Consider the following 13552-nt stretch of genomic DNA (forward strand, 5'->3'; position numbering starts at 1 on the left):
CATAACTTTATGGTTGAAGCTGGGCCAAAAAGTGACTTAATATTTCCTCTTCTGTGTGGCAGTAGAAAAATTTGCTTTGTGCCTCTGATGTTTCGTGATTCATTTTTAACATGAACATGAAATTACCACTCTACAAATGATACTTAGATCTGGAATTCTATTTTGTCAAACAGTCTGATGGAGTGGGAAGGCAGATAAAAGTAATCTGTTTATGTTTAATCCTGATAAGACCCGCAGTGTTTTCATGCTGGTAGAAAGCTTGCAGTGAAATTGCATTGTGTGTACGAGTGTGCCGGGTTCTATGGCAATTACAGTTCGTTATCATCTTAGATTTCTGGTTGTGGGGTTTTATGTGTTGTCACACACAGAAGAATTGTCTTTTGCCATTTTGCCTTCATCATTAATCAAGATGGAGGCCATTAATACTTACTCTTACTACTGCTATTTACACATTTTTCTCTTAAATAGGGATTACAGCAGAATATACCACTGCACTGTGAATTTATGCCACGGTTACTCCACGTATCTCAGATTTCCACAAGTTACTGCGTTCTCACTGGTCCCTCATTCTCACATGCATGAAAGAGCTGGGGGTATGTTGTGCTGCCACAAGCTGAGTGATTGTTTCTCGGTGTGTTTCTGAAGTGTTCATCTGTTCTGGACAGATGGGAGCACTGTGGAAGGAAGAGCAGTAGGACTGTCCACTTCTGAAAGATTTCACCACTTACTGGGTGACCTCTAAGCTCAGAGGATGTTGGGCTTTGGTCTTAGCTTGCTTTCAGCAGTGCTTCCTAATCTGGCTTGAAAATATATTTAACCAAGGTGAGAAAGTAAATGTGGGTGTGTTTGAAGCTCAGCTGACATCTAGGCTAAAGGTCTCTGCATCTGCAGTATCCCGACTTAAAACTGGAGTTAAGATGGGATATGTTGTTGGGTGGCGGTGTGGATTGGTTTGGTGGCACAGACCCAGTGTCCTTGTTCTGTGACCCAAAATCGGGTTGTATTTGTTGCAATTGTACTTCAAAATATTAGTTGTAGTTCTGGAAAATCCAGAATGGTCTTTTATTCTGGTTATCACTTTACTTGTGTTTGTCTCGGAGCTGAGGTAAACTGGCTTGCTTCTGCTGTTGGTTTGAGTCTTTCAGCTTCTAATGGCCAGAAGCAGTGCAGCATTTCCAAGGGACCGCCAGCTTTCAGATTTATGAGATATTCATAAATAGTCTTATGACAGGTCTGTTCTGTTGGCCAAAGGTGAAGCTGTCCAGCCTGTGTTGCATATTGATGATGCCACCAGCTGTGGTAGACAGAAGAAAACTCGAGAAGATGGAGCAGATGGCCAAAATTTCATCAGTTCTCTACTGGATATTGTTTTATAAAAAAGAAGAATCTTGATTAAAACAAATTTGATTTGTCTGGGGTTCTCAGTTTTCTTGCTGTGCTGTTGCACTGAAGAATATGGAGTTACTTATGCTTTAGACAACAAGTTTTCAACTGTGTTTCATCAGAAGGATGTGAAGTTTTGCATAACAGCTCAGCCTTCTGGAACCTCATGAGTTGTTTGCACACTTTTCGACAGGTTCACAGCTTATTACTGGATGCCCATTGGAATATGCTGGAATATTATGTGTATTTGAAATGCATATGTTAATATTTATGTTCAAAAAGCTGAGGTTGCTTGTGCAGTTCAGCTCTTACATTGCACATTTGTAGAACCACTGGTGCATGTTATGTTACTCGCCTTTTTTAGGTGAATAATAGAAATCATCACACTTTTCAATAATCATAAAAAGGACAGTGCATATTTTAAAAGTTAATTTTTGTATGGCTACAGGATGTCTGGTTTGTGGGATATTTTAGACTTTTTGCCAATATGCTGTATTAAAGAATTGGAACCATTTTTAGTTCTATAGAAGATAACACACAGCTAAAAATTTGGGGGGGAATGGAGAAAATATTATACTTGTCTCTTGCAAGCAGCTGTACATTCATTTTCTTTCCAAGCATTAACAAAGCCAAGGTACACTTCACATGCCACGGGTTTGGCTCTGTGGAATTGAAGGAGGTATTGCTTTTGGACTCTCCTACTATTAGGAAATATTACATCATCAGGGTCAGTGTTGCAATTGTTTTTAAACAGGTGCTCAACCCATTTCTAATGAAATCCATTTCCAAATGAAATGTAGCCTCTACTATGTTTGAAGACATGTTAGGAGCTGCCAATTCTTAGCTAGGTTGACACGACTCTTGCCTGCCGTAGGGTAGGGAGGGAAGGAGGAGGAAAGCCAGGATCTCCTTGTTTGTTACTGGGAACATGGACGTTGCCCCAGGCTGTGGTGATGGACAGGGAAAGATCTGGATTAAGCCTTTAAGTGCTTCTGTCTCCCCTTCTCACCGCAGATGCCTGAGGTTAAAACTAGGACAGTTGCCCTGCCGAACGTGGACAGATTGTTTGGAGACAGTGTTGAGGGTTGATTCCCAGCTGTCCTCCCCAGGCTATATAGCATGGGTGCAAGTGGAAAGAGCTCCCAGTTCGGAATGACTGTGGAACCTGCACTAACTCAGTCCCCTAATGGTTCTTACCATCATGATGTTTTCATTTGTGTTGTGTGTGTCTGAGAAACTTGAGCTACCAGGAAATTCAAATCTCTCATTCAGAGGAGATCTGAACTTAAATACAGATTTCTAATACTGGGGTTGGCTACAGATAATTGCTCATTTGCTGTTGAAAATAATGGGCAGAATTATAGCAAATCTACAGGGAGGCAGAGGTATGTTCATACGACTCCACCAACTTGGATGCTATATAAAATAGACCTGAATATTGTTTGAAAACTAAACATATTTTCCTACTTCCATAGGTATGCAATGCTCCTGCTGTGTGCTGGTAGTGGAGTCTAATGGACATGGTATGGCAACTGAAATAAAGGACAGAGAAAAAGATTTTAAAGAGGAAAACCCCACTGGTTGAGTGTTCTGAAGAAAAGGATCAAATACCTTTGCCTTAATTGAATATTTAAGAGCTTGTAATTTACATGCTTGGAGATGTGCCTTTGACCTTTTTTGATTTTACAGGATCTGAGGTGTCATTTTGTGTTTCTAGATGGGGAAAATATAAGATGGAAATAAATTTTAAAATTCGTTTACAGGTCACATTTAAATATCTACCAGGTAGAATTGCTGTTTGAGAAGATGCTCATGGTTTGTGTTTGATGTGCATTTACAGTGTCCATATATGGGATTTGGTTTTATGATAAGGAAGAATGCCAAAGAATTGCAGAGCTCATGAAAAAGTAAGTGATGGGTAAACAAGAATTCTGTGCTATTTATGTATGTATTTCTGTACATACATGCACATTTTATGTTTTTGGGATAATCATACCTTTCTACTTTAAGATTATATGTATTAAATTTGTTGCAAGTGTCAAGCCTGCATTTCATAAAATCAGAAATAAGTCACTGTATTGCAGCTATTTTTTCTAATTTGTAGTGCAGCTCTCCAGCTACATCAGAGTGTAACAGTTGATATGATTTATTTCCTGATGACTCAGAGATCTATTTTAAAGAATTGTATTCTTTGGGGGTTTCATGTATTTTTCAATTTGGGGAGATTTTATTTTTTAATATTGTTATCTTTTCTTTTCCTGATATCAAGGTAAGTGCAGGATATCAGGAGGGCATGCTGTATTAATAGAATTTCTGTGGGTTTTGTCCTGTTTGTACATCATGGCTGAATTCCTGCTTCCTCATTTATTAGCAATATATACAAAACCCACTTTGTTTTTGGCATTTAAAGCAAGACTTCAGTTAGCTTTAAAGTCATTGCTTTCATACACATAAAAATGTGGTTTTATACACATGACACAAACTTTACTTTTGCAGTCCAGCCAGAGGTGCAGATTTCACACAGAACTGTGTTCTCAGCTGTATTTTAACCTTAGAATGTCATATGGGTAGTTGTTTTCAGTATCACTCTTTTCTTCACGTGTCCAGGATGGACAGGGCTCATTCTGCACTGTTTGCAGGGAGCCTTTTCTTAGGACTGTGTTCTGCAGGTTTCCATGTTTGCTTGGAGGAGGAAGGAGCTGAAGTCGTACAGATTTTATCAGCATATGCAATGTACTTTTTTTTAGAGCTATAATGTGGAGGATGTAGTAAAGGGGCTGGGTAGGAGCAGGCAGTGATTGGATGTTCCAGTTGTCTGTGGTGTATAGGGGTAGACACACCACAGACACAAGTCCTGTCACGGACAGGAGGGATGATGTTGATCCGGGTCTTTGGCATCCCAAGGAAACCCACAGGATGCAGTCGAGCATTAGGGACTAACAGAGCACAGTGCAAAGGCCCTGCCAGACCTGTGAATCTCCTTTGCTGCTCATCTGTCTCAGTCTTTAACAGCTTCTGTAGCCAGAAGTTGCTGAGGAGTGACATCAAGTTTGATTGCCAAAGTTGCCAAGGGCCCCAAAGCCCATTTCTGTAAAAATCCCCGCAAGGCTCATCCTCACACATCCCAGTTCACAGCAAACTGCTTTCACTCTCCTACCACTATGTTCCAGATAGGATTTGTGATAAAATCCTGGATGGGAAGGTAGTCATCTTTCCTCTATAGATCCTTTTTTTAAAGTAATACCTGCTGCTTTTCATTTTGCAGTGACAAAACAGTGTGAAACACAGACTGTGACAGGGGTGGGGTTTTGTTCTGTGGGGTTTGTTGGGTTTGCTGTATATCCTACAGCTCTAAAATGAGTCAGTTGTGACCCAAGAAATAATTGATGGGGATGAATTTACGGAAATAAACAATGAACCCTAGGAAACCCAGGTTTTTGACAGCTCATTTTAGTTAACTAGCTCAAGTTTCAGTTGGTGGTGATTAGGTACTCTCAAACTGGTAATTTACTACAATAAAACCTAGTTTTCAGAGGATTCATGCAAATGTAAACCACGTGTAGTGGTTTATAATAGCAGTATTTCATATAGATAAAAAATACCCTGTTGCTCAGCCAATTGGCTGTGTGTTTTAATTCTCAGCATTCTACAATAATAATAAAACAGCTGGGGCAGGAAATTGGTCATTTGCTAGTAGTTAATGCCCGATTTGTGTGTGTTTGCCATCCTCCACCACCAGCAGAACTGAATAACACTATAAATTCCCTGCTCCTTCTGGGTATAGAAATTGTGACTCAGTTATGGAAATTTTATTCTATGGTCTAGTGTATTCAAGATTGGAGAAAATTAATCTCATGTCAAATTGTGATTTTACAGAGATCTTTCAATAGCGATTTTTTTAATGCGTGTTTTCATGTAGATGAGGGAAGACAAATATTTGAGTTTCCATTAAGTCTTGTATAGTAATTGTGGTTAAATATTTCTATTTTATCTGTACTTTTTGTCTCGTATTTGCCCCACCTTTCAGCCTAACTCAGCAGGAGCAGTTCAAAGCACAGCAGGGCACAGGAGCAGGGGCGTCCCCCATGATCATGAATTCTGCTAATAACAAAGAAGTGGATATCTTACGGATGCTTACCAAGGCCAAAGATGAGTATACCAAGGTGAGACATGCTCCCACTTTACATTATGAAACATAAAATGTTTGATTCTGGTTTTTGTGGGTTTTGAATAGTTCTGCTCAAAGTGAAAGTGATTTGGGGCAGTGTGCTCTCCCATTTTGTGTGGAAGTGGCTGGTAAAAAAGTTTTGACAGAAGTTGCTAAAAATTCAAAAGAAATTAATGCTGTCAATAAAAAGTTCTGGAAGGAGAATGTGCGTATGATTGTTTGTTGAATGGTAGAGGCTAAGAGCAAGTATAAATTGCCTTTCATTCTGACCCTTAGAGCTCCTGTGCCTATTGAGTAGCACCTGGAAGCTGTGCCTTCTTTCTGGGTGAGGTATTTACCTGGTAATAGTTTCTGTGGTTTGTACAAAGCACTTGGTTCAGGAGACTTTTGACAGTGAAGTTAGTGCTCTTAATTGTGGTTGTTAGCTACTTTCAGACACTAATGGAAGGAAATAAAAAGGTTGAAATGTAGTATGATTTCAGCCCGTGTGCTGCTTTGGTCTTCTGAGGCTTCTAAATAAAGAAGTAACTAATGGACTAATAATGTTCTCTATTATTGAGCAATCAAAAACGTTTTACTTTGGGGAATAAAAATCTAATAATTTTAACTATCCATATATAAGCTGCAAATTGTTACAGAGCCTGCAGGTTCCTGCTGCTGTTTCCTGTGTTGCTTATGTGCTGCCATGCGATAATAGAGCTCCTAAGTGTTCCATAAGAGTCTGGAAATATACATATATCTTAGCTTTTTCTCTCCTTACATTTCTTGTGTTTATTTTTTCTGAAATGTAGCTGCTAATAAAATCCTCAGGAAGATGATAGCACACTATTTGAGCTAGGGTGAAATGCAGCCCTTTTTATTGTGTATAGTTTCTGTTGAAGCTTGGGGCCTTTGTATTTTCTGTAGTAGAGATGTAATTTATTATAGTGGACAAACACTTCCAAAACCTGGTATCTTTCCCATATTTTAATACTGAATCAGTATCTAATCTTGGCATCAGAGAATAGGATTTGAGATGCTCTGAAATGTTTAAGAGGTTTTCATTAGATAACCTTAAAAATACTGCAAATGGAAAACTGGAAAAAATATCAGGCTATCTTCAGATTCTGTGAAAAGAGGGTGATAAATCTAAAAGATGTTACCTTCCATTTCTACATGAGCACACAGAAACCAAGACAAAGGAGAGGAAATTCTGTTGTTTAAATAATAGCTTTTAGGACACTTTTCCCTTTAGAATCTTTTGCAAATTTGCTTCTTACTTTATCTTCGATCTTTCTGCATTTAAGGCATTTCCAAGGAAATAAAAAAATAACATGAAAGCTTCCTCCTCATCTGGGACATGAGTGCTAGGAATGCCTGACCTCTTAAGAACAGGATATGTGTGATTTCTTGTATTGCTAGTAATATAAATTTCAAGAGTGTGATAAATAAAGGCAGTGACAACCATTTTTCTATTTAATGTCAATATGTTTCAGAGCAATCGTGCTTTTTGACTGGTTTATGACATCTACTTTCTTGTCAGTGTGTGTTTTATTACTTACAATCTGATGTGCTGAAATCAGTTATGAAATATGTTGTTCTCTTCTTTGAATTCTGTGTTTATTCAGTGAAGAGTGTTTTAAAGTGTTGGAAGCTGTAGAATAAGGACATCAATTTTCCAAACTTCTAAGGAAGTTTTTGCTCAATTTTTAAGAGTGTAACTAATTTTGAAGAGTATATCTTGTTCCCAGATTATCTTATACATTTAGAGGTCACATGCAAAATAAAATACACAGCTTTCCCCTTCCTTTTTTAATTAATGGAGCTCTAAGATGCTAAACCCCTGAGGTTTTTTTTTAAAAATGTACTTCTTATACAGTTGCCTTCTCTTGATCTCTGGTAAGAAAAAGCTGGCCTCAGTGATAGCCAGGGAGAAAAACAGCTGAAGAGCTGCAAGGGTACAGAACAAAGCATGACAAAATGGGTTTATTCTTAACCATTGTGCCTTGTCTTGTACTGCAGGACAAGCTCTGGGTTTAGCTCGGTGCTGCACAGTTCTTCTCCCAGCATTCAGCATTTTCAGCTTCATATTGTACAGGTAGACTGTGACTCTCACAACGCAGAGAGTTGTTTGCCTCAAATATCTCTGACTATACCAAACTTGCCAAAACCCCCTCAGTGATTTTCTTGCTCTTCTTGATCCATATTCACCATGTGTCTCTGGTTTTGTTCCAGTGTTGCTGAGCCTTTCTTTGACTTGATCTTAGAACCTTTTTGATTACTTAGGCATCTTTTGTAGCAGCAGAACTTTGAATAGGACACCTGAGTTAAGGACAGACCTGTGAAGCAAGATGTAGTAATTGCCAAATGTAGCTGGTGAGGACTCTGATTCTATCACTAAAGAGCACGGTGACATTTCTTTCATGCTGTTTGTTGATAATAGCATCTGATATCTTCTTTACCTGTCTACCTGACAGCTGCTTAAAATGTCATGCTAGTGCTCCCAACTTACTCATCAGCAAGGCCATGCTCCCCATCTGCCAAGATGGCTTTATATTCTGTGCTCCAATAGTTACAGAGACTTCTGAAATCCTCACAGGCTTCTTTTCTCTTCCATGTGCTTCTGTGTTTGATAGCCGCCTACTAGCCTTGTTATCAAAACGCAGCAATGATACCAAGTCAGGTCAATGTCATTCTCTGTAGGCCCTTGTGTGTACTGATGCTCATTTTGCTGAGGAATTTGGTCTAAAAAATGCTCATATAGTGATAACTCTGTTAAACACTACTGCTTCTCACCTCATTTTTATGTTCTTAGTTCTGTGATCATGCAGGGAATGACAGTGGAATCTGAGGTACTTAATGTTTCTGAAGAATTCAGCCTATTAAAATATCCTGAGGAAATAAGGGTATTATTTAAATTTCTGCAGAACTCACTGTGAAATATTCAAGAGGGTGTTATCCATCGTGTTAAAGAAAAAGGTTATATGCTTTTTGCCCAGAAAGTTATATTGAAAAATAGCAATGAGAAGAATATATGTTGAAGAAAAGGCGGCATCATTAGAAAGAGAACTGTTTGGGAGGAAAAAGAAAGCTATTTAATCTTACTGAAGTGCAGTTTTGGTCCATGTAGAATCTGTCCAATCTGAAAAACAACTGAACGTATCCAGATCATATTAGAGCCCCTGAAGTCCCCACGAGAACTCAAATTCTGCTTTAGTGGGCAGCCCTGGAACCAGCATGTCTCTGTTTATTGTTGCAGCAGGAGTCAGAAATGGGTGAAGTGATCCGTTTTGTGTACTTGAGGGTGGGGGTTGTTTTCTCACCTGGCACATTTGCATTCTGAGGAGTTTGTCTCAGAAAGTTCTGGAAAGGACACTGATATTTTCAGGGTCACAAAGCAGTGGCTCTGCCGTGTGTCCACAGAGCAGTCTGCCCACTCTGGAATTCTGGCCCCAGGAAAGCACAAGACTGGACTTTTGGAGTGAAGGAGAAACCAAAATTGGTCGTCCTTCCCCAACCACTTGTCCTGTGGCATAAAATTTTGAGCCCATCAAATTCAGATAATGAACTATGAATATTATTGTTGGATAGAATTAACTTCTTGTTAGATAATTCTTTTAAAAATCTTTCCAGTTTCTTGGTTTCAATTGTATCAAGTGACAATGACTTCAAATATACTGTCTTCTTTTCTGCTGGCAGTAGTATTCCATGTATACCCAATGCTTTTTTAGTTTCATTGACTATATCCTTATATATAGCATCTTATTCACATTTTCCTTTTCCATTTACTATTTCTCTTTCATGGAGCATTTTATGTGGGGGTTTTTCTGAATTAAATCATGCCCTTTTCTCTCCATATGACATTTTTTGTCCCTGATCACTTTTAGTTTTCTGTCTCTGACCATCTTTTTTATAAATATTGTTAATGATGGTCATTTATTTATTTATTATTTCATAAGAAAGCCTACTGATTCTACAAATTGATTAAATCTTTAATTACTTTTCTGTGCATGTATATGCATCCTGCAAGTTCCCACCATTTGAAGATTAATGCAAAAGAGTTTGAGTTATAATTCCACTTTTTGACAAAAGCATTTCAAATGATTTTTATGGGCACATTAATCCTTCATGGACCTAAACTACTTCTAGCTGCCTGTTGATGCAGGAATAGCCTGTCTGTTGCTTGGTTTCGAAGGTGCTTTAAAAAAGTATTTTATGTTTTTTAAGTGCAGGAAAAGCAGAAGGCCAAAAGGAGTAGTGAGATTTAAATTAGAGGGAAGCCTCATACTAGGGAAATCTTGGAATCAAGTGCTCAGTTTTACATATGTCTTATGGTTTTAGAAAATTAGGTTGCAGTTGCTACAGTTCTTCTAATAGCATAACACTTCACCGTCAGTGCTGCAATTAGTGTTTTTGGTTATTGAATACCCGGTTATGTCTGCATTTTACTGTGGTTGGGAACTGGGGGAAAAGGTACTGTCACACATACTAAGAAATCCTTTTTTCCTGTTGCAGTGTAAGACCTGCTCAGAGCCAAAACAAATAACCAGTTCCTCTGCAATCTATAGCAACCCCAACCTGATCAAACCGATTCCAGTGAAGCCGAGTGAGAATCAGCATCAGCGAATCTCCCAGCAGAGCAAGGTAAAGCGTGTGTGTGGTGTTTCCTGACTGCTGCTGCTGTCCCCGAGTAACAGGAGCATTGATTTGAGTTTGAAGGTCACTGCAGGGATTTGAGATGGAACCACTGTACGGCATGATTTTAAAGCACAACTAATCTGTGTTGTAAAAGCTCCCCAACCCCCACTGTATGATGTGGAAACACGTAAACTGCAGACATACTATCCTGATGCAACAAAGAAATACTGCTCTTTCAAATTTGTGTTTTGATCACAAGCTGATCTGTTCCATTGCTGGACCACACCTTTTGTGGGTTTTTGTTTGGGTTTTTTTCAGGGGAAATCATTTGATCTAAATAAAGAAAAGTCTCTTGGTGTATCTTCAAGCCACATCACACTGCAAAATCCTAAAAGCTGAATTCAGCTGTGACCAGCAGATGCACAAGAAGTGGCTCTACTTCATACCCAGGCAGATTTCTGTCTCTTACTAATATTGTACTGATGGCTGTATGAGAAGATGCTCTTTCATGTTATTTAAAGCAAAGCCACTGCTATATCTCAGATTCGCTGATTTTCTCCCGCATTAGCAGCTTGACAGCAGTCTCCTTGCCCTTCCTATGTGACAAAACTACTAAAAATCCTCTTGGGGAAAAAAGAGCATAACAGTTTTCTCAGCTTTTCATTGAATACTGCTGGCTAAATATTGTTGCCACTTAATGTAACTTATGCATGAGGGAACTATGTTTACTCTTTTCTTTTGTCCCCCCACAGAATGCGGATCCTGAGCCCCAGCACTTGTCTTTGACAGCGCTGTTCGGCAAGCAGGACAAGCCGGATGTCTCAGAAGCCCTTAATAAGCAGCATCAGGAGAACCTCCCCGTCAGGCAGGCTGTGGTTCGCTCGCTGTCCTACGAGGAGCCCAGCAGGCACTCGCCTTGTGCAGAGAAGCAGCTCTGCCCTGCCATCCAGAAGCTCATGGTGCGTGGCACAGACCTTCATCCCCTCGCCGAGTTCCCTGAGAGCCGCCTCTGTGAAAATGGCAATATCCCCCCTGTGGGGGAAACTTTCACAGGGCTCTTCCAACCTGTGACTTCCCACGGGATTGCAGCGTCTCACGTGGTTCAGGACACTGCTGGCACTCAGAGCTTGCTGCAGAAACTGCAAAGTCAGCCAGGGTCGGTGACCAAAATGGACCCCGGTGCCACAGGACCTGGGAACTCGACAGCTCCCGTGTTCAGCAGGACTCCTGCTCCTGTTGGAGCACCAGCAGCACCAGTAAATAACATGAGCCAGCCCCCTCTGGTGTATTTCAATGGGTCCCTACCAGGCCAGACTTTAGAGGCTCAGACACTTGGTAAAGAACAGTCCAAACTTCCCAGGCAGCCACTTCCTCTCTCTGGCAATCAAGCAGCCAACTCTGGGGTGATTTCACCTCAAGAATTATTGAAAAAGCTCCAGATTGTGCAACAAGAACAGCAGCTCCATGTATCCAGCAGACCAACGTTGGCAGCTAAGTTCCCTGTTGTTGCCCAGAACACCAATGCCCTGAAACCACTGGATTCCTGGATAGAAAAGGCTCCGGGCACGGAAAAACAGAGCTCTCTCTTGCAGGTAAATGGGGAACTTCTTCAGCATAAAGAGATACAAATCTAGCAAGCTTTTAAACTTGATGTTTTGTTAGGTTAGTCTTGGCTTCACTGTCCTGCTGCATGTTGCACATCATTCGTTTTGCAGGTGATGCTTTCCCAACATCGAGTAAATTCTGATTTACCAAGGTGTGATACTGTAAATCCTGAAGGCCACATCTTTTGCCCATCAATGATGACCAGGTATACTTCAGTGTTGGGTTTTTCCAGAGGCCTTTTGAAAAATCACTTGTTTAAGGCAAGTTTTCACTTGCCTTACTTGGGCTGTTATGTGTAATTGCTGGCTACTGAGTGTAATATTTTGAGTTTAATAATTTTTTTCTGCAAAATTAGTCATAGCTTTCTCTGTGTAGATATGCATTCTTTTGTATGCCAGTTGCTAAAGATACTTAAAAGGTCTCTTGTCTTCTAACAGCAGCTTTTTGAAGTATTTGTATATTGATCAGTTAGTTATCTTGTACCTCACCTGCTACTTCTAGATATTCATTAGCTGGTTTTCTTAATGTGCTGTGCATTATTCTGAAAAAAGGTCTTGTGCCTGAATGACATTAAAAAATTCTGTTTATTTTGATGCTAGACATCAGATTGGTGTCTTAAAAAATTCAGGAGGTGCTAAGAGCCTGTATCTCTCTCCTGAATACATTTTAATGTTCTTCGGAAAAGCAACATGTGCAAGTACAAAATATCCCATCCAAAACAATTACTGTCTAACAACTTCATTTTCTGTAGGATTTTCTACACTAGAGTGTCTTTACGTGTCCTGTTTGGGGATGCACCTAAGCTCCTTTCAGCTTCCTTTATTGTGGATAGGCTGGGTTGTACTGGAGTCTGACTTGTATTGGAATCTGGAAGTTACTGATCCCAAGCATTCCCCTTTCCAGTGTAAAGTTCAGAAGCTGCTTTTCTGTTGCAACTATTCCATTTTTCTATTTCTGTTTTATTCTGTTTCTCTATTTCTATCAAAACCTGAATGAAAGACTACCGAATATTTCAATGTGCTAGAAAGTTATCCTGTACATGGAGAGGCTGAATCAGTCATTTAATAACATAAGAGCTACATCTGTCACCAGGTCTGTGACAGGTCAAGTTTTCTAATTCCATGAGAGAGGCAGGAGGAATATGAATCTGATACAGCAAATAGCCATCATAATTTTTGTTGTTTGAATTAATGCAGTAGGATTTGAATCTGTGTAAAAGAGTTTTTTGGGGATTAGTCATTGAAATTATTCAGGATCAGTTGCTTACAGATGGTAACGCTGACTTTCCAGTGGAGAGCTAAAGAATAAAAGGAGGATCCAGAGTCAAAAAAATGTATTTGTTTTCACTGGGTATGGAACTTGCCTGCGTTAAATATAAGAAATTGTGTGATTCACTGATACTTGTACTGATAGCATGAGGACACAAGGAAGGCATTCCTACTTTGAAGGTAAAAGTGAAATGAGGCAAGTCCAAGCTATACATTGTAAGTCAGTGTGCATGAATAAAAAATAAGGAAATATGCTGATATATTTTTCAGATAAAAAATCCCTAGAGATGCTGCTATGGCCAATGACTTTAATGTTGTATATATGAAAAAGACAGTTGTGCCAGCATTAGTTGCAGTATGGAAAGGCAGTTCCTGAGGTCTGGCCTAATGCAATTGCAACAGTTTGACTGCTTGAGTACAGAGAGAACACTAGCTTGTGAGAAAAGTCTTCTCTGGAACAAGGCTCATTCACTGTGATTATTGCTGCAAGTTTGCCTTAAAAAAAGCAGAA

General features: G+C 39.6%; 1 protein-coding gene across 5 annotated transcripts in view; it reads left to right on the forward strand.

Annotated features, from left to right (window-relative positions):
* Positions 1-13552, forward strand: part of DCP1B (decapping mRNA 1B) — a 41179-nt gene that overhangs the window by 20215 nt on the left and 7412 nt on the right. For 4 of the 5 annotated variants that reach the window (XM_032106996.1, XM_032107000.1, XM_032106997.1 and 1 more), the window contains 4 exons: positions 3224-3290; positions 5411-5546; positions 10046-10174; positions 10921-11760. In XM_032106996.1, coding sequence (XP_031962887.1) covers positions 3224-3290; positions 5411-5546; positions 10046-10174; positions 10921-11760 — 1172 coding nt within the window. Of the gene's footprint in view, positions 1-3223; positions 3291-5410; positions 5547-10045; positions 10175-10920; positions 11761-11883; positions 11979-13552 lie in introns of all 5 variants that reach the window. The other variant, XM_032106999.1, reaches the window with a different exon arrangement.

Source organism: Corvus moneduloides, chromosome 4 (assembly GCF_009650955.1).
Source record: "Corvus moneduloides isolate bCorMon1 chromosome 4, bCorMon1.pri, whole genome shotgun sequence".
Taxonomy (NCBI): Eukaryota; Metazoa; Chordata; class Aves; order Passeriformes; family Corvidae; genus Corvus; species Corvus moneduloides.